Source organism: Epinephelus fuscoguttatus, linkage group LG21 (genome assembly GCF_011397635.1).
Source record: "Epinephelus fuscoguttatus linkage group LG21, E.fuscoguttatus.final_Chr_v1".
NCBI lineage: Eukaryota > Metazoa > Chordata > Actinopteri > Perciformes > Serranidae > Epinephelus > Epinephelus fuscoguttatus.
Window position 1 is genome coordinate 2,369,311 of NC_064772.1, and position 22,023 is coordinate 2,391,333.

At 42.0% G+C, this 22,023-nt stretch overlaps 2 protein-coding genes across 4 annotated transcripts in view; one reads left to right on the top strand and one right to left on the bottom strand.

Annotated features, from left to right (window-relative positions):
* The window catches only part of xylb (xylulokinase homolog (H. influenzae)), a 294,008-nt gene that overhangs the window by 93,111 nt on the left and 178,874 nt on the right, over positions 1-22,023 (bottom strand). The window contains exon 19 of one of the 2 annotated variants that reach the window (XM_049565798.1): positions 9,605-11,543. The exons of the other annotated variant lie outside the window; for it this stretch is intronic. Within the exon in view, the coding sequence (XP_049421755.1) occupies positions 11,475-11,543 (69 nt within the window). The 3' untranslated portion in view covers positions 9,605-11,474. Of the gene's footprint in view, positions 1-9,604; positions 11,544-22,023 lie in introns of those variants that run through there. 2 annotated transcript variants of the gene reach the window in all.
* Positions 1,256-4,546, top strand: LOC125882102 (uncharacterized). Of its 2 annotated transcripts, none has more exons than XM_049565772.1 (2): positions 1,256-1,324; positions 1,725-4,546. In XM_049565772.1, exon 2 carries the CDS (start codon positions 2,012-2,014, stop codon positions 3,914-3,916), a length of 1,905 nt encoding a protein of 634 aa, XP_049421729.1. In that variant the 5' UTR covers positions 1,256-1,324; positions 1,725-2,011; the 3' UTR covers positions 3,917-4,546. The 2 variants fall into 2 exon arrangements, with proteins under 2 accessions (XP_049421729.1, XP_049421730.1); XM_049565773.1 differs by having other exon boundaries at positions 1,270-1,822; positions 1,936-4,546.

Sequence of the window (22,023 nt, forward strand, 5' to 3'; positions counted from 1 at the left end):
TAGGTCAACCATTCCCAGAGGTCTGGTGAAACAGAGAAGTTGTCACAACATATTGTAATTGCATCCAACTCAAGGTGTGTTTAACAGGGTTGCTAACTTTGGTCAGAGGGCTGGAGTGAGATTTTACGTTGTGACATAATATTTGCAAGTGCGTGTGTGGTCATGAACATACATGGACACAGCGGCACTTTTTTTTTTTTTACCTTAAAAGAGTTAATATGCACATGTAGCAAACAGAGGAAATGAGTGTAGGTTAACATATTCATATCTATAGGCCTACGCCTTACATACATCTAGATGCTCAATATTTGTTTTACAGCGCAGATCAAGGTCAATTTCATCAATCTGATGGTAGTATTTTTCATCATAAATGTGTTTTAGTTATTCAGGCAGGGCACATGGTTTCATAACACAATGTAAATTTGTTGGCAATTTGCTTACGCTGGTACAATTCCGACCAGCAATATATCGACGACAGGCGACTTCCACTCTATTTACTTTGTAAGCCAGTAGGCAACCAGTGTAGGAGAACTGGGGAAGAACAAAGTAGCATGAAGTTCAGGGTAGCCCCACAAGACCTAAACTTGCTTTCTGAGAATAGTATGCGGTCCGGTAAAGCCACATGATGGGCTGGCGTGAGAGAGTGACATTGATGGTGAAAGAGTAACAGTCACACCAGATGTGGGTCTCGTGAGAGTTGGCAACCCTGGTTTAACACAGCACTTTAATGTTTAGCATTAGTTGACTCTGCTTTTTCAGACTGAAGACTAAGGTCTTCTACAATTTTCAGTTCTTGAATCATTTTTTGATTTATTTATTTATTTTTTTTGCCAGTTTAATCGATTGGAACAGGTGTAAACGGGTCAGTGACATGACATGCATATTTTTGTGTCCGAGTCCATTATTTTTAAAAAACATAATTTAATCTATTCAGGATATCTATCACTTTATTCTATAAAACCTATTTATTTTCATACATTTTTCAGTAAATTCAAATAATTATATTCTTTTATGTTTTGGCTTCTCAAACCTCTAAGATGTCAGAAAACTATTAAAAATGTTATTTAAATAATGATAAATTCAAAATAAAATATTCTGGCATTATTTTATGTTTGAAGTCTTTTGGATAATGTTTTTTTTTCCAATAGTTTTAAAGCTGTTAAAATGACTGCAAAACTTTTGTCCAGCAATTTTCATTTCCTAAATGTCAGGGTGGTGCAACCATAAACATTGGACTTTTATTTTGAAGTGAAGAGACAATAGCTGTAAACAGGATGTTGCATCAGCCAGGAGACCCCAAGTGACCTTGGGACAAAGCTAAAAGGTTTGTAGATCTCTGTCAAATACTGATAAAAATAACTACTTTCAACTCATATGTAGGCTGGTACGCTTCCCACATCAGGTGGTACAACCAATGTAAAACTAGAAAAATGTTATTTTATCATAAAACTCTTTATTTTTTAAAGAAGTGGTCTGTTTGAACTTCATGACAAGGGTAGAAGCTAATGCTAGCACCCAAACAGAAGCCTGTTTAATTTGAGATTAGTTGCAATAGTCAGGTGGTGCAACCAGTTAGTCAGGTGGCAGAACTGCAAGGAATGTCACTATATAATGCTATTCAAAGCTCTAAGATTATCCATGACACTTCTAAAATGTTTACTAGTTTTAAATTTAAAGATATTACACACTTTAAAACATTTCACATGATAATTTGTACATTTTAGATACCACTATCAACTAAAGAAAAATCAGCACGACACAGGGCGCGCATTAACAATGATCCAGCTGCAAGGGAAGCATATCTTGCAAAAAGAAAAGAGAGGTAATACATCTAGACACAACACAACAGTTAATTTTACAGTTATTATAATTATATTAGAACTTTCAGATTCTTAAATGGGAATTTGTCAGTTTATCAGTTCTTGTGTTTTATAGTTATCAGAAGAGGAAAAGAGAGGGAAAAATTGTGAAGCCCCCTATCAGCCAACTGTCTAAGCAAGAAAAGGAAAAAATGAGGCAACAGTGGAGGCAAGATCAGAGAAAGCACAGAGACAGGGAAAGGGCCATGGAGGAAATCTTGAATTTCATACCCGAGTCAATAGAACCCCCAGCAGAGCTTGAACCTAACCCTCCCAACAAGGATGAACCTAACCTTGAACCTAACCATCCCAACAAGGATGAACCTAACCTTGAACTTAACCCTCCCAACAAGGATGATATTGTCAGTGTAGATACACTTAAGGCATCTTCAACACCACAAAGAAAAGCATGCAGTAGATGGAAAAGAGAGAAAGCAAAGTTGCGCAGGAAAATGCAAAAAATGAAACGAGAAGTGGAAGCTGCCAAAAGAGAGTCTGAAAAGTTAAGAAAACGAATAGAAATATTAAAGAAAATGAAGCCTGAAAAGCAAAAGGCTAAATCTACTGAAGGAAACAGATCAAGTCCAGTGGCCATCCAGAGAAAAGAAAGAGTTGTAGACTTCCTCTGTCGAGATGAGAACAGTCGCTTACTGCCAGGGAGAAAGGACACAGTCACAAAAAACAAAAACAAACAACAGAGACGTGTATTAGTTAAACCCCTCACTGAACTCCACCTGCAGTATAATTCTGAAGTGCAAAAGGCTCACAGGCTGTCTTACAGACAGTTTGTTCGATATTGTCCATTTTTTGTAACGCAGCCAAAATTATCAGACACGAGTACAGGTGCGTGCTTAGACCATGAGGATGTCAAACTCTTGACCAAAAAACTGCACCAGAAAGGTCTCCTGAAAACTACCAGCATGTCTCAGCTGTTGTCTTCTATTGTATGCAGTCCAGACAACAAGACATGCATGTATCGAGTCTGCCCCAAATGCTGTTATAATGAGATTGAAATTCCAGTACCACAGGCAGAAGAGACCATGACATGGCATCAGTGGATCAGAAAATCCATGTCAGAGGGGCCAAAAACATACATGAATTTTGTAAAAGAAACACAAACTGGAACATGTGCTGAACTGTTGAACATTTTCAATCAAAAGCTCGACAGCCTAGCCAAACACCACTACAACTGGTTGCGCCAAGCCAAAGAGTGCAGGGCTTTAAAAGAAAGCCTAAGAGAAGATGAAATTGTCCTCCATGTGGACTTTTCAGAGAATTTCTCCTGCAAACTTAATAGTGAGGTGCAGGCTTTTCATTTTGGAGGGAGTCGGAAGCAGGCCACAGTCCACACATGTGTGGCTTATACAGCAGCAGGCTCACAGTCCTATGCAACCATCACTGCATCCCTTCGGCATGATGAGAGAGCTGTGTGGGCCCACTTGGAGCCAGTGCTGAGGGATGTGATCAAGAATTGCAATCCATCTCCTACAATTCTACATGTGATGAGTGATGGTCCAGGCACCCAATACCGCAATAAAAAGAATTTTTATTTGCTCAGCACCATTCCCTTCCTCTCAGGCTTCCGGCAGGTGACATGGAACTTCTCAGAGAAGTCCCATGGAAAAGGCGCCCCCGATGGAGTTGGCGGTGCAGTGAAGCGCACTGCTGACTCTGCTGTCCAAAGGGGTGAAGATGTCCAGACCCCAGAAGATTTTTACAACCTCCTAACAGAGAGGAAATCTGATGTCAAGTTCTTCTGGGTGACTGAGGAGGACATCAGAAGATTTGATGAAGCGGTCCCTGAGGTTGTGCCTCCTGTAAAGGGAACTTTGGCGTTGCACCAATTAATCTCCACTGAAACAGGGAAAGTCATGCACAGAGAGATCTATTGCTTCTGTAGCAGACCAAATATCTGCCAATGCCACAATCCCATAATGGTCAACCTCCATACAGTCAGTGCCTGGGCCAGTGGTCAGGCCAGTGCCCATGAGAGCGCCTATGAGAGCACCCATGAGAGCAGTGATCTAAATGGAAAGTTTATCATGGTGAATTATTAAGGTCAGCCATTTGTGGGGCAGGTCCTTCAAGTAGTTGGGGAAGAGATTGAGGTGAGCTGCATGCAGCAACTGGGAGGAAAAAATGCATTCACTTGGCCACATCGTGCTGACATCATTTTTTTCTACGCAGCTGAAGTGCTCAAAGTGATTGCAGAGCCAGAGCCTCTCAATTCACGGCACACATGGCTAATGCATTCAGACTGGGAATACTTTAATACACAAAACTGAGATGAGATATTGTTTACCAATGTTGACCCAACATTTGAAAATGTTCCGATTTTGTTAAAAGCTACTTCACTGTTGCCATTTAGAATAGCATTATAGTGTTGTAGTGTTGTATCAAATGTAATCTTATGTGAATTGTTTTTGATGGGTTAGGGTTTAAGTCTTAGAAAACTTAAATAGAGAGTGATGACTAGAACACGTTAACTATTTGAAATGAAAATGCATTTTTTTCAGCATATTTCATGTCATAACTAATGTTGTCAGGTGGTACAACCAATATTCGTCAGTAGGGATGGGTACTGATACCCGGTACCATGACGGCACCGGTGCCGACGTAAACGGTAGTAACCAGACCGGAAAGCAACGCAGATTTCGGTGCTTCATTTCGGTGCCACTGAATTTTTCATTACCGCCCCCTTACCTCTATTGCCGTGCCGGTGTTATGCAGAGTTTTGGATCCCTGCCGAGAAGTGCATCCAGCTCATTGGGCAGCCGTGGATGTGCGCTACACGTGACGTCACGTCAGTATATTTCACCTGCACCTGCACACAATAACCCTTGATTGGATTGAAGTGAACCTAAAATGCCGAAAAGTGAAACGGTCGAAAGTTTGGCTGCACTTCACCTCAAAAGATGCAGACTCGGCTGCCTGCAACAAGTGCTCGAAGGCGATATTGTGCAAGGGAGGTAACACCTCGAATTTGATTAAGCATCTGACGACGCATGGCATTTTTTTAAAAGCCGAGCAATGCACCGTCTCTGATAGCCTGCGAGACCCCACGCCAAGCACATCTTCTGCCGCTATTGGAGTTAGCAGCATCCCGGAGAAGAGAGTCCTACTCCCAGCCCTGCCAGTGTCATTGGCGCTACAGATGATGACAGCAGCCGTTCTTCTTGTGAGTAACTTAATGTTGTTAATGTGTAATTTACGTCGAGTAAGTAACTTAACCCTATGGCCCGAACGACGCATAGTGCGTCCAAATTCACACCCGTTCTTCTCTGTGGATTTTCTCCGCGACCTTGCGTCATAGCGAGAAGCCACGCATATCACGTGAAACAGCAGAACTGTAGCTTTCCGAGAAGACCAAGCACTTGTCGATAGTCCAATATTTTCACAGCCAAAAAAAAAAAAAGATAAAGTTACACTAAAATGATGTATAACAGAGCTTTCATACAGCTTTGCACACACATTACTCTTGGATGGATTACTCACGAACGCAGGCTCGCACAGAAATGCCACGCATATCACATGAAAGCGCAGGAGCAGAGCTTTCCAGTGATACCACACACATCATTGTGCTGTCATCCCATCACGCTATAAATACAGATTGATTGTCTACAAAATAAAAACCTGATGAATTTCTTTACAACCCATTATACAGATCTTGTTATTAGTCACTTCATATAGTGAGGAATATCGTATCTTACCACGTCTTAGGCTTGCATGTGTTTCTCCCTGTCTATCCACATTTGTAGTCTGGCTTTCAAGATGCAGATATCTCCATATTGTCCAGTTGACACTCCATCAAACTTTGTATGACAAGACCAGCCACTTCACCTTTGCGCACCCAGACAACTGCAGCCTAATTATGCATGCTGACAGGGCCGTAATCACCATATACATTGAGGGGGACACGTGCCCCTCCACCAATGCCCAAAATGTTCCCCCAATATATAACTGAAACTGAAAAACAACAGCAAACTTTGTTTACTGCAAACAAAGTGGCAAATATTATCTTAGAGGACATCATTGCACTTGGTTGACTATTTTTCTATGATCTTAGATGTAAATATTGCATGTTTCTTTCAGATAAAACACATTTTTGACTTGTGAATGAGTCAATGGAATTTCTTGCAATAATGAAAAATACTGGCAATCATGTCCACCTGGCACAAACCACATGTTTTGGACAACTGTGAAGTGACAGACTGTCCCTCCATCATGGTTCTTTATATTGCCAGATTCCAGAGAGTCTCCCCTCTTCAGATATGGCAGAATATGTCTTCTTCCAACTTGCTATGCTGAGATACATGTAAAAATGTAAGAATTTAGTCACGCGGATTTGTTTTTTTCATTGATATAAAAATTAATATAAAATACAGGCACATAGAAGGACATGAAATGATCTTGTTAGCCCGGATTGTCCTGAAAAAAACAAGATATAGCATGTGTATGTAGCCTTTATAATGACTGTGAGCTTAAAAGTAAAGGCAGTAAAAATACCCCAAAAACGCCTAGGGCCCAAAGGGTTAATGTTGTTAAATTAATGCGCTAAATTTATGCATGTAGGGTGAACTAGCAAACACAAAATGCCTTAATAAAAAGGCACCGTTTTTGGACAAAGTTTGTATGTTTTCAATTCTTTAAGCACCGGTTCGGGCACCGTTTAAGCACCGGCACCGTTTCAAAAGTACTGGTTTGGCACCGGTATCGGATAAAACCTAAACGATACCCAACCCTAATAGCAAGCTTACCTCACTAACTTGGGTTGATTCCTCATTGCTGTTACAAGGACAGAGGCTGACGTCTTTGTGCTCTGTGTGTGTGTGTGTGTGTGTGTGTGTGTGTGTGTCTGTCTGTCTGTCTGTCTGTAGGCCAGAATTATAATATTATTACTTTTCATTAATGTTGTTGTAAGCTATTAAAATTACCGTCTGTCTTGCATCTCTCTCTGTCTCCCCTTCTGTCTCATTGGGTCCTAAGGACAGAGGGATGTTGGATGCTGTAAAGCCCTGTGAGGCAAATTGTGATTTGTGAGATTGATTGATTGACTGATTGATGTCCTTGTCAGTAGTTTGGTTTTCAGAAGCCATCAAAGTTCTACTCCCAAGTCATGACTCTTATGAATAGGCTAATTCACACCGTCTACGTGAGCTGGAGGCCGACAGCGAGGGTCCGAGGTCCCGCCCAACGCTGCTCACAGCTTTAATTCATTGTATTATTACATTTGTGGGAAGTTATTACAAGATTTTCACTTCCCCACAAACATAATAAATCCCTGCAAACGAAATAGTTATTACATTTGTGGGAAATCGTGTGTTATGTTTGTAGTAGGCAGCGGCTATTACGTTTGTGGAAAATTTATTACATTTGTGGGTTTATTACATTAAATGCTGCAGATTTTTATTACATTTGTAGTTTATTACGTTTGTGGACAGTTATTACATTGGCAGGCGTTACATACCACCCTGCAATACAGTAAAATTCCTGCATTTAAAATGTTACTGGTGTAAAAGCATATAAGTATAATCAGGAAAATGTTCTTTAAGTATTACATTTAGTAAAAGTACTGTAAAAATGTCCCCTGTGACTGTTGTCAATATATGATCACATTAGATGATTCTGACTCATGCATTATTGTAATGTAAAAGCAGGATTTTACTGTTGTAGTTGGTTGAGGTGGGGCTGATTTTGAACTACAAACTAATGATTATTTTCATCATGGGTTAATCTACTGATTATTTTCTCCATTAATCAAATGATTGTAAAAATTCTGGAAATGGTGAGAGATAGCGTCACAGTTTATATTATCTTTATGAGTTTGTGAGTATGACTTGAGTTGTAACTTGCTTGACCTGGCCCATGACTTGACTCGTCTTGCTTGACTTACAGAAAGGACTCGATCTGACTTGCTTAATTTTCACCTCCAGTGACTTGGGACTTGCTTGAGACTTGAAGGTTATGACTTGCACATGTGACTTAATCCCACCTCTTCTCAACAGTATTTCCTCCAATAGAGTGTGAGTTACAGTATTTGTAACCAAAGTGGCGTTCATGAGGTCATTTAGTTTAATGAAAATTAGACCTAACAAAAAGAACATTTAGATTACATCATGATTTTGTCGGGACACCAGTTTGTGTAACACAACACTAACATTATCCAAAACTGGAAGTTGAAGGATTTGTTCCAAAATCTAACTTGTGAAATTAGCCTCTTTTTTTCCAGGAACGAATCCATTATAAAATGCCTAAACAGCAATTTAAAAAAAAAAGAAAAAAAAAAAAAGTTAACTTTAATTTGATCAACAACAGTGATTGCAGGAATTATTTTAAAGGCCTGGTTTGACAAATAAACTACACAAAAATGCACAATACTCGCCTGTGAAAATTCCACATGCCGCTGTGCCAACACATGTAAGAAGTGTAAGTTGGTCTTTGTGGTATTTGTCCCGCCCCTCCTCCATTATGATTGGACCACTGGGTAGTGACAGTGACAACTGCTGCTTTTAACCTGAAGTTGATCATTTTTCAGCTCTCAGTGCACAGGAAAAAAAAATGCCAAACATGCAGCGCTCAGCAAAGAATAGACACTCAGCTCATTACTCAGTTCCAGTGCTCCAATTGCAAGAATTCAAAAAATACATTTGCTTCAGGAAAAAGGGCTCTGGTGAATACAGCCCATTACACATTTTGTTTAGCAAGACAATCTTCACAAATGAACACTACTTTTTATAATTATTGAAGCCTAAATGCAATCCCCAGAAGAACAAAGCTAATGTTAGGCTATAAACAAACTACACCAGTCACAGGACTTAACTTAACCACCACCACGAGGCTGTAAGGTGTCACAGCTCAGGTTTCTTAGGTTGTTTTTATTCAGTTATGTTGTTTCCTGTTTTACTTTGAAACTCACATCTCCTCATTTCAGATCACTTCACTTCCTGCCCCTGTGTGTTTTCCCTCCCTTTTGATGGCTTCACCTGTGTCTAATTGTGTGTCCCGCCCTGATTAGTCTCACCTGTGCCTTGTTATCCTTCCCCTCACCACAGTATTTAGTGTGTGCCTTGTTTTCTCTCTGTGCCAGTTCGTCTTAGCTCCTTGTGTGTCGATGTTCCAGCTTTTTGATTCCCTGTGCCTCCTTGTTGGTTTTTTGGACTTTGCCTGTTTTTTGACTCTGCCTCTGCCTTGTCCCTTTTTGGATACTTGTGCCTCTACTGATCTCCCTGTGTGTACCTAAACCTATTTTCTCCAGTAAAGACTTTTTACTTACCTGAACTGCCTCTTGAGTCGTGCATTTGAGTCCATTCTCTCCTGGTTCACCAGCTTTAACAGTAAGGCTGTATTCAGCGCAATGGCATTCTTTAGTCTATTGTAGCAACTTGTTAGGTAAGTCACATAGAAGCTCCTAAATTCATGGTGGGGTATTTACTGACTCATTTTATGTCATAGAACAAAACACGAACATCTCTTCAGCTTGTGTTAACCACAGATCGTATTTCAGACATCCAACCAAAAACATTCAAAAAACCTGACATCGTGATGAGGGAACTGGGAGTCCGCACAAGGCTAACTAATTTCCGGGTTTTGGGACTCCTTCCTGCAGAATATGTATATACTAGTCCATACCCATTGAGTGCACAGTTGCCCATGTACAGTTTCACATGGTGTATGTTGGGTCATAGGAAATTGCATATTAAATAGTCAACTGAACCCATTAAGAAGAGCAATGTATTCAGACAGAGTTTTTGTGAATTTGATAGTACGATTGCTTTATTGAAAGTACAGTAGTACCATTGCCAATAGTGGGATAGCTAGTGGGCTAAAACTGTACATTAGTAGTTGAGGTAGCACATTGAAAGGCAGACAGTGTTTATATGTTGTATTGACTTAAAAGTGGGGCGCACTGGTAGAATGACAGAATGACACACTGACAGTTTCCGTGATTATGTACAGCATACCATACCATGACTTAGTCATACCAAAAATTAGAAAAAACAAACAAACATTCGGCCACAGGGGGAGCCACAGTGATCAGTTGCAATTTTGCCATTTTTAAGCAGAGTTAAATTTGTCCATTCACCTTGAGGCGTCCTGTTCTACATATCTACCAAGTTTAGTAAAAATCGATTGATAAGGTTCATACTGTCTTCTTATTTAGAATATTTGAAGGTTTTCTTATATTCAGACAGAACAGGATGTAAAGGAGATGTTTTACTTGCTTGACAGTTTGGACTGAGACTCCAGCCTTCCTCAGAAGCGTCATCCGACATGCTGCTGACGTGTCATATATTAGCTGGTAGGCCTGACAGACTCTGATTGGTCTCTACCACTGTGCCAAATTTCACATGGATTGACCAAGTCAGTGAGGAGAAAAACGTGGAACAGACACATCCACACACCCACAGACAGAGTTTTCGTCATTATATAGTAAGATATATATTTTCCTACAAAAAGTAATGCGCCCAAATTCGTACATATTCTACGTATTTTGAAAGGCTGCAATCATGTGACAGTGCACTGATGGAAGTAAGCAAGGAAGCAGTCCTGAGTGGGTAAGGAGGCAGGTTGGAGTGGTGGATGAGAATGTGTTAAATGGGAACTAAACCCCCCTCTCTAGGCATTACTCCGTTCACAGCTTGATTTCCAAAAAGTTCAGAAGATAGGCGGAGCTGAGGGAGGGGTGAGACAGGCGAGCGGCTGAGGAAGGGGGTGGAGTTAAGATTGTCCCTCACTGCGGAGAGAGAGGTCCCTCTCCTCCGCTCCACACTTCAACTTATTTTCATTGTGCCGATGGTGGCTTGGAAAACCGCCCCTAACTGTGTCACACAGGCAGAAGGGAAGGCGGCTGCAGCTCGGCCTCTTTCCCCCTGTTCACCCTTCTCCCCATCTCCACACTTAGACTTTTTTTCACCCTGCCGACAGTGGAGCTTATATTCATGTGCCGATGGTGGCTTGGAAAACCGCCCCTAACTGTGTCATACGGGCAGAAGGCAAGGCGGCCGGTTCTATTTCTCCCCCTCTGGGAGCCTGGGCTCAGAGCAGCAGCCCACCGCATCCATCCACCCCTCCCTCCCTCACAGCTCGGCTCTGTCTGCGGACAGAATGGTTTTATAGTAAGGGGAGGAGTAAAGGGAGGAGGGCAGGCTTTAGCGTGGACGGTTAGTGACGTCATTCGCCTCGAAAAAGAATCATTCGCCTCCAATGTAATGTAATGTAAATTCAAATGTAGTAACCAGGTTTCAAGCTGTAGAGGGCACTCCATACCACATTTTTAAAATAAAATGTAGATTTTCAACAGTTTGCACTAAACTGTCAAGATATTGAGCAGGATCAGTCAGTAACACTACTGTACAACCAGAAACAATGATTATCAGCTGAAAAAAATGATTTTAGGGTTTAGTTACTCTTTAAAATTCACTGCCATCAATCAATTATTTTTGATTGACTAGCAGTACTAATCTATCACTTATCAAATTCAGGTTTCCAAATTTCTTTTCATCTATATTCAAAATCAAGTGTTTCTTGTTGTTGTTTTTTTTTAAAAAAAGAAGTTTTTATTATCTTCATCAAAGGGCGCACACTTCTTCAACGACACTGATTGGTGGCTGTAGCTTAGAGGCAGGTCTCCTGCAGGACTTTCTCCTCCAATCGGGCGAAGCGCTTCAGCATGTGATCGTACACCTGCAGCACACACACAGAAAGAGTTGGAGAGGTACAGCAGACAGTGGTGGCAGAAGCACTCATTAGTCTTAAATCACAGTACTAAAAGTACCAGTACCACAATATAAAGGTCTTTAATTTTCCTGGCAGAGGCAGCTTTTACAGACTGAGTTTACAAAGCAAAGCTAAAGACGTGACACCTCCATGAGAAACATTGCACAACTGAACATGTTGCCCACTTTCTGTCCTGCTCTATTTCATATTTAATATTCTGCTGTACAGCAAGCACAGAGAGAATATTCATTCAACATCTAACCTGTGTGTGTGTGTGTGTGTGTGTGTGTGTGTGTGTGATGAGGGTAAGATCACTGCTTTGGGAAATATGGAACTCTGTTTGTGTGCATGAGACATACTGTAATTAACATAAGAGAAGAAGAAAACCAGTGGTGGAAAGTATATATCAAATCAAATCAAGTCAACTTTAGTTATATGGCACTTTTCATACAACAGTAACACAAAGTGCCTCACACAGGTTAAAAACAACAAAGATCCAAACAGAAAACAAAAAGAAAAGAGAAAACCCAACCCTCCCACCCAACAAAAAGCTATTTAGCTCATAAAATTGAGTTAGTAGCTAGGTAAGAATGATCTAAAACAGAGACATAAAATGCATCAAAACTAAAACCTATAGGCTAACTAAAAAAACAAAAGATAAAGGTTAAATGAGATAAGAATTTAAAAAGAGGAAGGGTAAGAATATAAAAAATAAATAAAAAATAGATAATAGATGGATAAATCGGTTATAAGAGGAATTTAAAATAGATAAATACAGAGATCAGTTAAAAGCCTGATTAAAAAGATGAGTCTTGAGCCTCTTTTTAAAAACATCAACAGTCTCTGCAGCTCTGAGGTTCTCCGGCAGGCTGTTCCACAATCGGGGGCCATAATATTTAAATGCCGCCTCCCCGTGTGTTTTAGTCCTAACTTGTGGTATGGTTAAAAGGCCGGTGCCGGAGGACCTCAGGGTCTGCGAGGGTTGATATGGTAAAAGCAGGTCAGATAGATAAGAAGGCCCAAGACCGTTAAGACATTTAAAAACTAATAAAAGAACCTTAAAATCGTATATAATATAGTTAAGTATATTTACTCAAGTCCTGTAGTTAAGTACTATTTTGAGGTACTTGTACTAGAGTATTTAAATTTTCTACCACTTTTTCCTTCTCCAGTACATGTAAGAGGTAAATACTACATGTTTTACAGTTTTAGTTATTTCAATACAAAATATTATTAATTAAAATTGATGACGTATTATTGTCAGTCATTAAAACAAACTCACCAGTGAAAGTAAAAGTAAAAGCCAACCCCAGGTGTTTAGGCCTATATTTGCGTTTTTTTGGTAGTGTGTCTTGCATGCTGCTTTGTATGAGCACTGTGGGGGGTACATGCCCATAAATGAACGTAAGATCGCTCCCCAACAAGATGGACGAGCTGTCGGCGCTGACTCGCCATCAGAGGGAGTACCAGCAGAGCAGCGTGCTGGTGTTTACCGAGACATGGCTGAACACGGAAGTACCGGACACGATCGCCGCGCTGGACGGATTCCAGCTCATCAGACACGACAGGACAGCGGACAGTGGTAAGAGGAAAGGAGGGGGGCTGGCTGTGTTTGTGAATGATAGATGGTGTAACTCTGGCCACATCACTATCAAGGAACAGCATTGCTGCAGGGACATTGAGCTGCTGGCTGTTGGCATGAGACCATATTATCTACCCAGGGAGTTTTCTCATGTCATTATGGTAGCAGTGTATGTCCCCCTGTCTGCAAAGGCTGAGTCTGTTTGTGACATTCTCCACTCTGTTACAAGTAGGCTGCAAACTCAGCACCCTAAGGCCCTCCTTCTGATCTCTGGGGACTTCAATCATGCCTGTCCATCCACCACCCTGCCCACCTTCACCCAGTATGTTTCCTGCCACACCAGAGACAATAAAACACTGGATTTATTTTATGCCAACACCAAGGAGGCATACCACTCACCCCCCCCCAACCTGGTTCATCTTCTGCCTGTCTACAGACCTCTGGTGCAGAGAGAACCAGCAACCACCCGCACCATGAAAAGATGGTCTGAGGAGGCCCTGAAAGACTTCTTCGAGGCCACTGTGTGGGAGGTACTCAGCGATTCCCATGGGGAAGACATTGACAGTATGGCATCATGCATTATGGACTACATAAACTTCTGTGTGGAAAGCACCGTACCCACCAGGACTGTATGCTGCTTCTCCAACACCAAATCCTGGATTACTCCAGAGTTAAAAGCTCTCCTGAAGGAGAAGCGGAGAGCTTTTAACTCTGGAAATAAGGAGGAGCTGAAGGCCGTGCAGACGGAGCTGAGGAGAAACATCAGGCCGGGAAAGGAAGAATATAAAAAGAAGATGGAGGAACAGCTGCAGCAGAGCGACGTCAGTGGAGTCTGGAGAGGTCTGAAAACCATCTCAGGACACAAACAACCAGACTCCCAGGCCAGAGGCGACCAGAAGTGGGTGAATGATCTGAATCTGTTCTTCAATAGATTTGATCAGTCTGCCCCTCCCCTGGCCCAGACATCACGGCTGCAACCGCCCTCATCCTCACCTTCACCTCCCCCCCACTTACACTCCTGGCACACTGCTTCGACACCTCCCCCACCCCTCCCCCCACCTCATCACCTCCACCCCCCAGCACACAGCCCCCCTGCTCCAGCTTGTCCTTCACTACCTGTCAGGTGAGAGATCAGCTGAGGAGGATAAAGACTGCGGGTCCAGACGGCATCAGCTCCAGGCTCCTGAAGTCATGCACAGACCAACTGTGCGGGATAGTTGAAACCATCTTCAACCTGAGCCTGAGGCCGGGGAGAGTACCACAGCTGTGGAAGACATCCTGCATGGTACCTGTGCCCAAGACTCCGCACCCCAAGGACTTCAGCAGCTTCAGACCAGTGGCATTAACATCGCACCTCATGAAGACTCTGGAGCGCCTGGTCCTGTCTCCGCCCCCCAGCAGGCCCTTCAATGGACCCGCTGCAGTTTGCCTACCAGTCTGGCATTGGGGTGGACGACGCTGTCATCTTCCTCCTGCACAGAGCTCTTTCTCACCTGGAGAAGCCTGGAAGCTCTGTGAGAATCATGTTCTTTGATTTCTCCAGCGCTTTCAACACCATACAGCCTGCACTTCTGAGGGACAAACTGAAGCACATAGAGGTGGCTAATCACCTCACATCCTGGATCCTGGACTACCTCACAGACCAGCCACAGTATGTCAGGACCCAGGATTGTGTATCGGACTTGGTTGTCTGCAGTACGGGGGCCCCGCAGGGGACGGTGCTAGCACCATTCCTCTTCACCCTCTACACTGCAGACAACACCCCCACCTGTCATCTGCAGAAGTTCTCTGACAACTCTGCCATAGTCGGCCACATCACAGATGGGAATGACAGGGAGTACAGAGAACTGAACCGGGACTTTGTTGACTGGTGCCTGAGGAACCACCTTCAGATCAACACAGGGAAAACCAAAGAGCTGGTGGTGGATTTCCGCAGGCGCAGACTCCTCCCCCCAACACTGGTGAACATCCAGGGAAAGGACATTGAGATGGTGACATCTTACAAGTACCTGGGTGTTCATCTTAACAATAAACTGGACTGGACTGATCACATAACAGCACTGTACAAGAAAGGCCAAAGCAGACTCTACCTGCTGAGGCGGCTCAGGTCTTTTGGAGTGCAGGGGGCGCTCCTGAAGACCTTCTTTGACACTGTGGTGGCATCAGCCATCTTTTACGGAGTGTTCTGCTGGGGCAGCAGCGTCTCGGCTGCAGATAGGAAGAGACTGGACAAGCTGATCAAGAAGGCCAGCTCTGTCCTGGGATGCTGTCTGGACTCTGTGCAGGTGGTGGGAGAAAGGAGGATGACAGCCAAGCTGTCATCTCTGAGGACTAATGACTCCCATCCTCTGCAGGAGGAGATAAAAGCTCTGGAGAGCTCCTTCAGCGACAGACTGATTCACCCAAAGTGTGTGAAGGAACGCTATCGCAGGTCCTTCCTGCCTGCTGCTGTCAGGCTACAAAACCAGTACTTTAGGGACACTATGAACACCTTATGGACACCATAATAAGCATAACTGTCCCCCATGTTGTTGTTTATTTGCACATACAATATTCACTTCACACTTTTTATTCACTGCTCATTATTATTATTATTATTATTATTATTATTATTATTATTTATTGCTGTTTCTTGTATTTTTGTACTCTTTTTGCATGCCTAGTTTGTTTTATGTTTTTAAATTTTGAAATCTTTAATCTGACTCTTTCCCCTTGACTACTGTAACGCTGGAATTTCTCAATCAGTAAAGGTGTATCTTATCTTATCTTATCTTATCAACCGCCAAATACAGCCACTTTGTTAGTGGAATTAAACATCAAACTATGACACTCTAGGTATCCTACATTAGAGACGGCGGGTCAATTTACGCTCAAGAATTGTGTCTTTTTTAAAATACACTTCCATTTTCACAGGAAATGTACAGTTTCCAATTCACCCTTCGCTAAGGCCTGCCCCCCTTAGTTACTGTTGCTAAGTCCGACAAACTTTCGGTTTCAGAGCTAGACTGGCATGGCACTCCCACTGTCGCTAACTGTACTCCCTGGAGAAATACGCCAAAAATTTTGGAAAAACAAAAAAGCGATTTCAGACAGAAGGGTCTACAATATGCATTTGAAGGATATATTCAGGATGTCAGACTGACATAGCAACAAAATCAAGATAACAAAATAAAGATTGAAGCTAAAGTCTACAGATCACAGAGTAGAAGTGAACCATCACATCACTGCTGATCGCCACAGAAGACAATGAATGTAAAGGGAAACTTTGCTGATATTGAAACAGCTGTATGGCATCACAGTGTGTTCAGATGAACAATGTTTAGCTTCACCCCCGTGCCACTCCCATCACCCAGACTGGCAGCTGGACTGTCGCGGGGGCTGCGGAAGAAGTCAAACAACGTTCATCTGCACACGATGCGTTGACACACAGCTGGTTGAATATCAGCAAAGTTTCCCTGCTTCCCTTCACTGGCTCCTGTACAGCAGGGTTGGTCTTTGTTTCACTGTTGTAATCATTAAAAGCAAAAGCAGCATGTGTATACATTCAGTAGGCTGTATCTTCAGTAGCTAGCTAACCCTACACTTTTCAGGGTTTGATTTTGGTTTTGGAACAGGGAAGAAACATGTATTTTTTTCCAACCTCTCCAAGTAACGAGTATCATTAATACACAACGTGCCCCAGGCACAACATTTAGCTCCAAACCCACAAAACCAGCCTGAAAATGAAGGAAATCTGAAATGACTGCATTAGAGTCAATGGAGCACAGCTGTGTTGTTGTCGGACCCTGGTCTGAGCCATCCTGATGCTACGTTATGATTGGCCAGTCTGCGTCTGGGGGCGGGACTTAGCGAAGGATCAATTGTTACATGTATACAGTCTCTTTTCAAAATAAACTTAAAACGTAGGTAAACCACTTTGTTCTTCGGTTTACTTCTTTAAATTTAGCCAACAAAAGCACGTGGTTGGGTTTAGAAAAAAAAAACATCATGGTTTTGCTAAAAATAAGTACGTTTGTTACGAATGTAACAATTTTAAATATTACTAATTTAATATTTAGGGCTGTCCACTGTTCAGTGTTTCAATTTGCTGCCATCTTGGGGACAAAAAAATGCAGTGTTAGCTAATCCGTGGACCACAATGCCAAATGTGTTATGGCTAAAATTCCTTGGCAAAATTTACCAAAATCAAAGTTAACTTGACAGATTCTGCCAGGAAAGTAAACTAAAAACGAAACTAAAAACGGAGCTTAATCTTGCGGCCATTTATGGGCCGGAGCTGGAGGAGCTATATTCTTCAAAATAAAAGCCCATATAAGATTTTACAGGGATTTACAGTAACCTGGAAATAGAGATGACTAGCTGCTCTGTACACTCAAACACAGAATCAGAATCTGTCAGGGGCTCTTGGAAAATGGAGGGAAAACAGGAGGGCAATACAGGCTCTCCAAAATAAAAGAAAAAATTATCAGGATGAATATTACAAAGCTTTTATTGTAAAATCATTAAAAGAGCCAACATATTTAGACCACTGTAGATCTTTGTCATGGCTTAAAGCTGATGATACATACTTTTTATATTTCAGAGTGCCTCGATTGCCTTCCTGTTTATAATAACCAGTTCATGATGTAGCACCACAACATCACACTGCCACATTTGTCTCCACTTGAAGCTCAGCGCTTTGAATTTTTATATGACTCATTTGCATATTTTTGTGTGCTCCTCCTGCATTTTATGGTGATGACACAAGCAGATAATTTAGCGTTAAACTGCAGATGGCTGGGAGGGTGCAGAGGAGCAGACGGGTCTGGCTGTCAAACATTTTAGAGTAATTAAAGTGAACAGGTTGAAACGAACAGTGTGCCTCAGGCCCTCCTCTCTCTCCTGGGAGGCTGAGAATTGACTGACAGAACAAAATAAATAAATAAATAAAACCCTATCACCGGTCACCCTCTGACCCTCGCCTCCTTCATCCTCCCATTTCTCCTCCTTCCCTTCAACACCCCCTTTCTTTCTTCATCACCTCGCTGCATTTTCCCCGACTGTCACTGACAGCTTTTGAACCACACTCCCCCTTATGTGTTTTCTTCATGATCAGTTCTGTTTTTCACTTTTGTTTTGTGGAATTGTTTTTCTCCTCTTATCTTTGAAGTGAATGGCTGCTTTTCTACCCAGAGACAGAAAAAAAAGAGGCACACGCACACTGATATGAAAATGTGAAAATGTGAAATTGTGATGAAGAAAATGTCCAAATGAAATGAGACTGCAGACTCGGTGAAGTGAAGGAGGCCAAAATTAGACTTTTTGTTTGAGGTCTGATGAAACAAACATGACCTGAATGTAAATATTAGTTTCCTAACGTGAGCCAAGAACGTCCTCACAGTTCAGTGTTGGCCTATACTTTAAACAGTCATGCTATTTTCTGTCTTATGTTGAACTGCTCTGCTGATACATATCAATAAAGATTATTTCAAATGATAGTCAGCTAAGAGAGGGGAGGATTAATTTGTTCAAATATTGATTAAGTGCTCTTTTATATATTTCATAGACTCTAGTTTCTGTTTTGTCCCTACCAATTATGCTTGTTTTCATGAAAAAATGAATTAGATTCAGGGAAGAAGAGATGGAGAAACATGAAGACAGAGGGAGAAACTACCGCCTGAAAACCAGATGAATCTGCAGCTCATGTTGAATTTTCTCTGCAGATGCATCTGGTGGAATCACAACTGTTTATCTGATATGGGGCAGGTTCTATATCATGACTTGCGCTCTATTTGTACTTTTTACAAAATATGTTATGATGTAATTTTTGCATCAAGCACCATTATGCGGGAAACACAACAGCTAGCATAAACCAGCTTAGTGAAGAGGAGCACCATCGAGGCATTTTTGATGGCTGTAGCTGATGTGCAAATTTCTGTAGAAGTGTTACTTTCAAATTCACTTGTTTAAAGACGTGGATGCTCCATCATCATAGCTCATCTCTTGGCACTTGTGATGCACAAGTCAGGGTTATGAGCCAATCCAACCCGCAAACAAACATATGCGTTAATCACTGACCAGAGGCCAACCCGCAAACCGGTAAACAGAGTTGAAAGTTTCTGGTAATAATCAATCTATGTGGTGATCACGATCTTTTAAGTGGTTGCGTTTCAAAGGGATACTTTAGATTTTATTGGAGTGGGATTGTATGAGGTCCTATCCATGGTCAGTGTATTACCTACAGTAGATGTCAGTCAGCTCGCCCCCAGTTTGGAGAAGCAGACAGAAGCACCACCACGGAAACTAATCAATGTATTGTCAGAAAGTGATTTCCAACGGGGAACTGAAGCTGTTATATCGCTCTCTTCAAAGCCATACTCCATTGAGAAAAACTGCGATTTAACATCTCTGAACACAGGAGCTGCAGGTCTACTGCTGCCTCAGACAGTTAGTTTGTGTTATTGTGTGACTTTGGTGTTTTAAAGGGTTACTTTAGATTAACCAAAATCACACAATAACACAAAATAACTAACTGACTGAGGCAGCAGCAGACCAAAAGCTCCTGTGTTCAGTGAGCTAAAATTACTGTTTTTCTCAGTGGAGCCTAGTGACTTTGAAGAGAGCATAGATGGGGAACTGAAGCTGTTAACAGCTTCACCATCGAAACAGATTGTCTGATGTAAAGGAAAGGTGGTGAAAATATTCTAAATATAGCATACACTTAATACAGATACTTATTTTTTGGGTGGCTCAAATTCTGTTGCCGACCCTATTCACAGCATGACATTGTTTGGATTCCATGTCAGATTGCTGCTTCTCCAAACTGGAGGCAAAGTGACTGACATCTATTGTAAGATGCTGGCATGGGCTAGCAACCCATGGTAGCAGTGGTGAGGCCCAGCAGCCTTACTACAACCAAAATTAGCTACAGCCAACATAGGTAAAATACCCCAAGCGTGAGCAAGAGCTGGGCTGGAAAATGACTCACAGGTGGATTACACAGTAACAGACATTGGAACGGACACGACTATGTATTGGATCTGTGACTCAGTGAAGGATAGGGGCATGGACCTATCCACCAGGGCTAGAATTAGCAACACTCAGGGCAAGGCGAGCGTAAGAGGACAAAAGTAGCACAGTCGAGAACAAGATGCTTCAGGTTTGTCTTTGCAGCTGGCAGAAAGTAACATCAGTGAAAGGCCTCAGAACTCATCAAGGAAAGAAGAAGTATGTGGCAAAGAAAGGGCAGAGTAGCCGCATTGATCAGTACTTCCTAAGAAGTCAGTCGAGTCAGTCGGATGAAGTCTAGCAGCAGGTAGAAAACCACAGTTCGCAGGGTATCAGTAACACTGCCACTGAGGAGGAGGAGGGGGCAGTAAGAGAGGATGTAGGTGACACTGAGGTCAGTATGCCAGTCAGAGAGAGAACCATGGAGCAAAAGGTTAGAGTTAGATGGCCTAGGGCAAATGACAGAGATTTGTCAGTAATCTTAAGCAGGGTTAGAGGAATAGAATAGAATAGAATAGAAAAGTTAGAAAAGATGGGAGATATAATTTACTCATATGGTGCAGAGAGGTTTGGGGTGCATGCAACCTGATCTCACAGAAATATGTGAAATGACCACAACCTCTTAACACCGCATTTTGTGGTGGCAGCACGTAATGGGTTGAAATTACGTGCTGCCACCACGAAAACAGTGCCAATGTAAAGTCTATTAGGATCCTCTCCCATGGTAGACACACAGATTCCCTGATTCAATTACGTCACGTCAACCATGTTTTCCTCAATGATATCTTTAACATTCCTGTACACACACACAAAAATGTGGAAGTGTCCTTGATAACTCAACAATATGACAGGTTAATGTCAAGGCCATAAAATAAATGTATTTTGCCAGCATTTGATAGCGTAGGGCTTTAAGAGCATTGTGCTGTGGGCGGATGAGGCGCGTTCCACTACTGTTTTGTAGCTACTGCCTGCCGTCTGTGGGTTTCATTCCATTTCAGATTGCCGTCCTACTGCCGTAACCGAATCCAAACGCCACTAATAAACAAATAAATAAATAAGAAGAGAAAATTAAGGCTGAGCACGGAAGAACCAGAGTGGAAACACCATCACATGGAGCCGTTCACCCCTGGCAACATACAGGTTTATTTGAATTCAGAATGTAGGTGACACACTGACTGTGGATAAGCACATGGTGGACTGTTGCACAATGTTTCTGTAAGTCATTAATAACTAGTGTAACCCTGGTTATGTAAAGAATTACTGTACTATGTTAAAAGATGAAAATCTATGCTCTTGGGCATGTGAAATTCATGTAATGTGAATTAGATTAAAAAAAAAGAAACAGTCATCTTATTTTGAAAATCTCAGAAGTGTAAGGAAGGTGAACTCCGTCCCCTTGTGGTGACTGTGAGCTAAAAAAGACGAGAAAGAAACAAACCTGAGATGTCGTTTTCCAACCAGGGGCTGTAAATGTTTTTCTTTGTTAGAAGATTGTCAGAAAAAAAACCTGGATATCCACCAGTGAGACGAACACTGTTTTGTCAAGATTGTTGTGTTTATTTGGACTCTGCTGGGTGAGTTGAACTGTTTCTGAAATGAGAAATGCATGACAATGAAACGTTAATGGCGGCCGCTGCGTTGTGAGCAGTGCTCGTAGAAATTATATGCTTACGGCTAGTTTTTATGTAACTTTACAAAATGTAGTTGACACTGTTCAAGTGACACAGGTTATATGTTCACTGTAGAGTGTGTGGGTGTGCATTTGTGCACCGAATGTAACTAAAATGCACAGTACAGTGCACTGAGAAAAGGGTGCTTTGTTTTGTAGTGTTTCGGTGACGCCGCTGAGGCGTACCGTCACCATTTTGAGGCTTCAGG